At 40.8% G+C, this 8192-nt stretch overlaps 1 protein-coding gene across 1 annotated transcript; it reads left to right on the top strand.

The window, feature by feature from the left end:
- The first annotated feature begins 303 nt into the window (after positions 1-303).
- LOC120032859 (3-oxo-5-alpha-steroid 4-dehydrogenase 2-like) lies at positions 304-7574 on the top strand. The gene is made up of 5 exons (XM_038979070.1): positions 304-805; positions 4680-4843; positions 5463-5564; positions 6660-6810; positions 7011-7574. Exons 1-5 carry the CDS (start codon positions 528-530, stop codon positions 7075-7077), a joined length of 762 nt encoding a protein of 253 aa, XP_038834998.1. The 5' UTR covers positions 304-527; the 3' UTR covers positions 7078-7574.
- The last annotated feature ends 618 nt before the right edge of the window (positions 7575-8192 follow it).

The following is an 8192-nucleotide window of genomic DNA, read 5'->3' on the forward strand; positions in this document are numbered from 1 at the left end:
CTCTGATCACTCATAATTTTCACATGATTAGAAAAACATCAGTATAGTGGTACATGTGGTAGGCAAAGGCTGGAGGGCAATGTTGTTAATGATTTTGTCTAGGTCTATTCGTTCTGCAATTGTAAGTGGAAGTTAACCTTTACTTTAAAAAAAAATACTACTAAAATGACATAATCACTCATTAATTTTTTTTTTTTTTTTCAATCTTAGTGATGTTTCACACGTAAATTATAGTACTGCAGATAAGTTACATACAAACTACTTAGATAAAGCACGCTTACTTAACCAGCACGATCATGATCCTTCTCAGATTTCAACAGTGACGGAAACATGACAGCTTCCAATTGTTTTAAAGGGGAGTAGTTGGGAGTAGTAAGTGTGCCTCTCCCATTCACACGTCTCACACCAGCATACACAGATGGAGGCTATTCGGTCTTGACAGAGTGGAGACCGTGGAAGCTTTGCTGGACACAAGGACCTGAAGGAAGAGAAGGAGAAGAAAGGCGAGAACGAAGAGTGGGATAATAATGGAGTGTAAAGAGAATGTGATCCACTACCTCAGCTGGGGGTTCATCGTCAGTGGGGTGGCGTATCTCCTTCAGCAGACCAGGACCCAGACCCCGTACGGACGCTACGTGACCTCGGATGGGACCCCAGGGAGGACCTGCCCTGCCAAGCTGGCCTGGTTCCTCCAGGAACTGCCTTCTTTCCTGGTGCCCATGCTCCTTCTGCTATCCACCGACACACAGCCCAGCCTGGGCAAAGACCTGCTTCTCTGGACCTTCTGTCTGCACTACTTCCAAAGGTATGTGTCCACGTTAGCCTGGTCCCCAATCTGTTAGTATTGTCTAGCCGCGTGGCTAGACAGCAGAATTAGATCTGTGATGGTGGGACGAGACTATGTCCACATACCAACTTTCAATGGAGTCTGGGATCTTTTAACTCCTAAATCAACTGAAAAACATGCACAGCTTTTTTTGGGCAACAGCAGTTATTTCACTTAAAAGATGTTGAATATACATCTTTGCCTCCTACACAGTTGATCTGCGTGTATGCAATACCAATGCAGGCCATTCAATGAAAAGAGTCCCCTATTCACTATTTTGAGTGAAGACTAGAGGGACATTTGGTAAAAGAGTGAGGCTTAGACTCCGATTTTTCTCTTTAAAATGTATGATGTAAAAACAGAAAAAAACATCAATCTGTTACCATCCTTTGCACTGTACTTCAAATAAATGTTTTTGCACAATTTTCAGTGGAAATTGTAAAAAGTACTCCTTGTGCATATAGTTGTATGGTTTATTTAACTTTGCAAAACTTTTTGGGGGTTGGACATACATTTTAAAGTGAAAAAGTCTCAGCATCACTCTGCATGGACACTATTAAGAAGCCATCCAACATGGTTTCCTAATAATGGGATGAATCACATTAAACAGAACATTACTCATTTGGTTGGTAAAGTGATGCATTCAATGTACGCCACTATTCTGAATTGTGTCATTTTGAAAATGAAACCTCGACGATTTGCACGATCATCCTGAACAATGTCTAAATGGTGACACAAGAAAAGCTTGTGTTTGGAAAAAAATTGGTAAGTGGATGAAGGTCATGGTTAGGCGAATAAACTATGAAGGTAAATAGATGGCTACAGTTGACTTTTTTTGTTATTTCATGAAATGTTTTTAGGCATAGTGTTTCACACAAGTGTGGTAAAATCCATTCAATCAGTTTTTTTTTTAGAAATTCTTTAGTAATAGTTAAAAGCTAAGTCTAGTTGTCTTATTTGAATTATTTTAATAAAATATAGGGGGAAATGGTGTTGCACGTCACTTTTAATATGAGGAGATTTGATGTAAAGACCCTCTTTTTAACTCACCTGCACATTAATTGTCCTTGTTCTTTCTTTGTTGATCCTTTTCCTTACAATACATTATGTACAAATGCACTAAATATTATTGGAATAATGCACAAATTTAAATCCCTGCAGTCTTTAATTAGGGCTGCAATCCCGTTAACGGGATCGATATGACAACAGCCAGTGAAAGTGCAGGGCGCCAAATTCAAACAGAAATCTCATAATAAAAATTCCTCAAACATACAACTATCTTATACCATTTTAAAGGTAATCTTCTTGTTAATCCCACCACAGTGTCCGATTTCAAAAAGCTTTACAGCGAAAGCACCACAAACGATTATGTTAGGTCACCGCCAAATCACAGAAAAACACAGCCATTTTTCCAGCCAAAGACAGGAGTCACAAAAAGCAGAAACAGAGATAAAATGAATCACTAACCTTTGATGATCTTCATCAGATGACACTCACAGGACTTCATGTTACACAATACATGCATGTTTTGTTCGGTAAAGTTCATATTTATATAAAACAATCTCAGTATACATTGGCGCGTTTTGTTCAGTAGTTCCAAAAACATCCGGTGATTTTGCAGAGAGCCACATCAATTTCCAGAAATACTCATAATAAACGTTGATCAAAGATCAAGTGTTATACATGGAATTTTAGATCCACTTCTCCTTAATGCAACCGCTCGGAGCTCAGAGACCAATCAAGACAAAAATATATCCGCCATATTGTGCAGTCAACAGAAGTCAGAAATAACATTATAAATATTCACGAGTCCTATATCGACATAACCTGAAAGGCTGCTCAGCAAGGAAGAAGCCACTGCTCCAAAACCACCATAAAAAAAGCCAGACTATGGTTTGCAACTGCACATGGAGAAATGTCCTCTGGTCTGATGAAACAAAAATACAACTGTTTGGCCATAATGACCATTGTTATGTTTGGAAGAAAACGTCGGAGGCTTGCAAGCCAAAGAACACCATCCCAACCGTGAAGCACGGGGGTGGCAGCATCATGTTGTGGGGGTGCTTTGCTGCAGGAGGGACTGGTGCACTTCACAAAATAGATGGCATCATGAGGCAGGAAAACTATGTGCATATATTGAAGCAACATCTCAAGACATCAGTCAGGAAGTTAAAGCTTGGTCGCAAATGGGTCTTCCAAATGGACAATGACCCCCAAACATACTCCCAAAGTTGTAGCAAAATGGCTTAAGGACAACAAAGTTAAGGTATTGGAGTGGCCATCACAAAGCCCTGACCTCAATCCCATAGAAAATGTGTGGGCACAACTGAAAAAGCATGTGCGAGCAAGGAGGCCTACAAACCTGACTCAGTTACACCAGCTCTGTCAGGAGGAATGGGCCAAAATTCACCCAACTTATTGTGGGAAGCTAGTGGACGGATACCCGAAACATTTGACCCAAGTTAAACAGTTTATAGGCAATGCTATCAAATACTAATTTAGTGTGTGTAAACTTCTGACCCACTGGGAATGTAATGAAATAAATAAAAGCTGAAAAAAATCACTCTCTCTGCTATTATTCTGACATTTCACATTCTTAAAATAAAGTGGTGATCCAAACTGACCTAAGACAGGGGATTTTTTAAATGATTAAATGTCAGGAATTGTGAAAAACTGAGTTTAAATGTCTTTGGCTAAGGTGTATGTAAACTTCCGATTTCAACTGTATGAAAGTGACCTTGTCAACCACATTCAACAAATGGAAAGAGCCCTATTTGGCATAACATCATGGGACGTGAGAAGACTCGCCTTCAATCTGGCAGAAAGGATGGGAATCAAGCACAGGTTCAACAAAGGAAAGGGGTATGCAGGGGTGGATTGGTTCAGTGGCTTCATGAAGCGCAACTCTAAACTGTCAGTTCAAGTATTGCAAGCAACCAGTCTTGCGAGGGCCGTGGGCTTCAATAAGCTTAAGGTTGACCAGTTATCTATGGCCTACGCGGATGTTTTAAACAGTGTCAGGGAGGTCGGGGCCAACGAAGATTTGGAACATGGATGAGACGGGAATACAAAACATCCAGAAACCATTGCCTGTGGTGGCCACGAAGGGAGCCAAACAGGTTGCACGGATGACTCGTGCAGAGAGGAGCTTCACAGTCACAGTAATTTGTGCTATCAGTGCAGCAAGGCAGTACGTACCGCCCCGCTTCATCTTCCCCCTGTGCCTCTTCAACCTCAGGAGGCTGAAGAAATTTGGCTTGTCACCTGAAACTCACAAACTTTTACAGATGCACATTTGCAGGCTGTATCACCGTCTGGTACGGCAACTGCAGCACCCACAACCGCAAGGCTCTCCAGAGGGTGGAGATCTTTGAGGAGTCTGCACACTCCAGAGGGTGGTGCGGTCTGAAGATCTCCCCCACGGCACAAACCCGAGGTGGGGCACCAAATATCCAGCAACGGCCAATATCCAGCAACTTTGCACAACCATTGAAGAGGAGTGGGACAACATCCCACAGGCCACAATCAACAGCCTGATCGACTCCATGCGCTGCATGAGAAACATGGTGTTCGCACCAGATACTTACTGGTTTTCTGATCCACGCCCCTACCTTTTTTTTAAAGGTCTGTGACAAACAGATTCTATTCTAAAATAGAAATGTAATGAATGACGTGATCCCTTATTCTACTTGTTACAGGGGAATGTTTGTTCTACACAATCTATTTCTATCTACGTTAAGAAACACGGCCCTGCATGGCTTCCAGGTACTCACATTGTTTGTACACAGCAGCGCTATATTGACCCATCTTTGACTTGATTTCATGAATCATAATTGTTCTATTTTTTTGCAAGAACATTCATCTACTCTTTGCTGACCAAAGGCCGCCCTTCCCCTCTCTACATTGTCTTCTCTGCGGTAGTCTTCTGCTCTGTCAACGGTTTTCTCCAAGGCCACTACATGCTCCACTGTGCCACGTACGATGATGCGTGGCAGACCGACATTCGTCTGTACACCGGTAAGTGAGATCTGAGATACCAGCGGAAATGATTTCGCAGTCTTTTCCCAGCCCTTATTCTGAATATTATAGTGCCTGGATGATGTTCACAGACATTTAACAGTCATTTGGTATCCTATGTTGAAGCCTTAAATAAACGCTATAGATTTATTTCTAAAGTAATGTAATTTCAACCTTTAAAGGGTAACATTTGATAACTGCTAGAGCTACTGTAGATGAAGTCTGAGATCAAAAACATTTTAAAAAATTGGTTGGGAAAACCAGTCGTGCAGTATGGGAGACTAATCTGGCCAGAGAACTTTGAGGTTTTTAGCCTGGAACTGTGACGAAACAAGTTTGCATTCGCTTCCTCCTTGCAAATGTTCTGTGTTTATTGGTCAGTTAATGAGGCTAGATTCTTCAAAACATGCATTTTTTGGTCTCAGCAGGATATGGGACGATACGTTTAACAGTATTCTTCCACAATAATATAAATAATGATTTGTTGACAAAGTCTGAGTTTGTGGTTGCATTGTACAAGCTTCTGCCAGCATGAAATATTTTAACAGCTCATACATTATTTTATTTTTTATAGAACTAGAATGTGGTTTGCATTAAGCGCCTGTACTGTTTTTTTCAGGTTTGCTGATGTTTTTCCTGGGAATGGCCATCAACATTCACAGCGACCACATTCTTCTCAATTTGAGAAAACCCGGAGAAGTTGTTTACAAGATTCCCAAAGGTACCAGATGAATTCTGGTAAACAGATGTCAGGCAGTGTTTCAGGCAACTGTTCCAGTCTTGTGAAACAATAGCAAAAAACATAAATCTTTAGCCAAATAACTAACCATGTTCTGTACTGTTTAGTTAGTCACTGTCTGCACAGCCATGTAATGATAAACAGAACAAGAAGAGTATATTCAGAACATTCTGGTGTCAATGTGATATTTTGCTCTTATCTCTACTTACTTTTGCTTTGTAATGGCTATGCCTGTGCTGATCGAAATATATTTAAAGGCCCAGTTCAGTCAAAATTCCGTTTTCCTGTGTTTTATATCATAATGTACAACAGCTGATGAAACTAACACTGTAAAAGTGTGAGAAAAAAACTATTTCCTGATAATTGCTGGTTGAAAATACAATCTACACAGGACCTTCTATTCAGCAGGTTTGCATGGGCAGGAGTTTTTGGCTTTTCATGGTGACATCACCATGTGGTAAATTGGCTAATAGACAAATAACAGAGAGTTCCAAACCTCTCTGCCAATAACAGCTAGTTTTTAGTTTCCCCCTCCCCACTCAGACTACTCACAGACAGTCCTGGCTAAATTATTGCTTGAGAAAGATTTTTAGTTGTTGCTAAAAAGCTATTTTTGCCTATTTTAATAGAAATCTATTACAGTAAGGTACTTAATTGTTACCCAGTAAAAATGTGATATTGATATAAACACTTCTGCATTGGGCCTTTAAGTGCTAATGTAATCACCAGGGTCATAGAAGATTGTGAGCAAGGTACACACGGCATTCAGTTTCGCCAAGAAACACAGGAAGCAAACATTCCAGCTTTTTGGGCCATTACCTCACGGAAAAGTTCAAAAGTAACATCTTGCAACTATTATCAGAACCATGCGGCACGGCAGATTTGTTTTCACCCACCTTAGGGTGAATTAACTATCCAATCCCTTGACATGGGGTGCTGGGTCCAAAAAAGGTAGTAGATATGAAATAGGGTCTGAAAGTTCAGGGATCGAATTGTTGTGAACTACCCTCAAGGTATGAGTGTACAGACCCTACTTCCATTACTACAGAATTAACTGTCTGACACTTTTTATTCCAGGGGGAATGTTTGAGTATGTCTCCGGAGCAAACTTCTTTGGAGAGATTCTGGAGTGGTGCGGGTATGCCCTAGCAACGTGGTCCCTGCCGACGTTCTCCTTTGCCCTTTTCACTATGTGCTCGATTGGACCGCGGGCCTACCACCACCACAGGTACTGACAGGTCCAACCTCAAGAGCCTTCTGTAATCTCTTCATGCTCCTACTCACACTGATACACTCATGTTCACTGGTACTGAGACAACTTTAGGTCTTTCAGCGAAGCAATAAGCATGGACTGTCTTGTGTAGACATTTTACAATGGAAAAGCATGGCAGTAGGATTCCTTCAATATGACATTCTCATCTCTTTCAGGTACTACCAAGAGAAGTTTGAAGACTACCCCAAGTCGAGGAAAGCTGTGATACCTTTCATATTATAAGAAGAACAGCAAACCGGAGAAGCCTTAATAAATGGACTGACCTAGCTAAAGTCATTAGTCATAGCCATGATATTGGCATTTACTGAACTCTGAAATTAAATACTTGTCCAATATTGCTCTGTTCTGTGGAGCCCATTTGACCAGGCTTTAGCTTTCATTAACTAGACATATTCCCATCATCTCATTGTATTCAGAGCTAGATCATATTCCACACCTGCAGCAACAGATCTGTAAATCCATACTCCCAAATGCTTGGAGGAATAAATTATGTGGCAGCATTCAGCATGGTCAAAGCTCAATGAAGGATAAAGAATTCAGGTTAAAGAGAAAGGGGGTGGTGGGTAGGTCTTGAAAGAATAAAGGAAAAACTTTTTTTTAATTCCAAAGGGACGACTGACTGCCTTTTCCTCGTTGTGCAAAAAGCGATTTCTTAGACAGATGCACTACTTCACTTTTGGAAAGGCTCATTAAACCTCTGCTTATTTACCTTGGGTCTGAAGAAAAATGTTGGTCGGTTTTTATTATGCAGTTGATCAAATATGTGATTAATAACTGCTGCATATGTTAATTGCACTTTTTAATTTCATGCTAGCTTGGTTGATTACATAAATCCAAAAGGCAAAGTCATCCTACATTCGGTGGGACAAAGGCTCAGCTTACTGGAAATCATGTAAATGCAATATCTGGCTAAGCAGTGACATTCATCAATCAATTAAGTTCCATAGAGATGGCCAACATTGCCACCCTGAGGAACTAGAGTCGAGCTAGTGCATCACTGAGGTTCTTGACAGACAAGCTTAACAGTACGCGTTATGACATGACAGTAGTTGTAATCCTCCAATTCCACCCCTAGAGGGTAGTATAAGCATTTTCATGAGGGTATCATGTTTTAGAGAGCGCAACAAAATAGTCCACTAAAAGCAGACATAGGCCACATCAATATTTCAATTTAAGGTGATTTCCTTCATTGGTACTGATCTGGAGAAAGAGCAGTGCTGATGATGGAAAAGATTAAACTCTTCCACATTACTGAGCCAGCCGAGCTGTATTGCGCTGGCCTGGCTACGCATTCACCATAGTCGTTGGAACCATGCTGGAAAGGAGCATGTAAGAAT

Source organism: Salvelinus namaycush, chromosome 39 (assembly GCF_016432855.1).
Source record: "Salvelinus namaycush isolate Seneca chromosome 39, SaNama_1.0, whole genome shotgun sequence".
Lineage (NCBI taxonomy): Eukaryota > Metazoa > Chordata > Actinopteri > Salmoniformes > Salmonidae > Salvelinus > Salvelinus namaycush.

What these genes read in the sequence shown, in the direction of transcription:
- LOC120032859 (XM_038979070.1), top strand. Translation starts at nt 528, where the DNA reads ATGGAGTGTAAAGAGAATGTGATCCACTACCTCAGCTGGGGGTTCATC. An exon ending in TGTTTACAAGATTCCCAAAG is followed by an intron (nt 5,565 to 6,659) that starts GTACCAGATGAA and finishes TTTTTATTCCAG; the next exon opens with GGGGAATGTTTGAGTATGTC. An exon ending in CGGGCCTACCACCACCACAG is followed by an intron (nt 6,811 to 7,010) that starts GTACTGACAGGT and finishes CATCTCTTTCAG; the next exon opens with GTACTACCAAGAGAAGTTTG.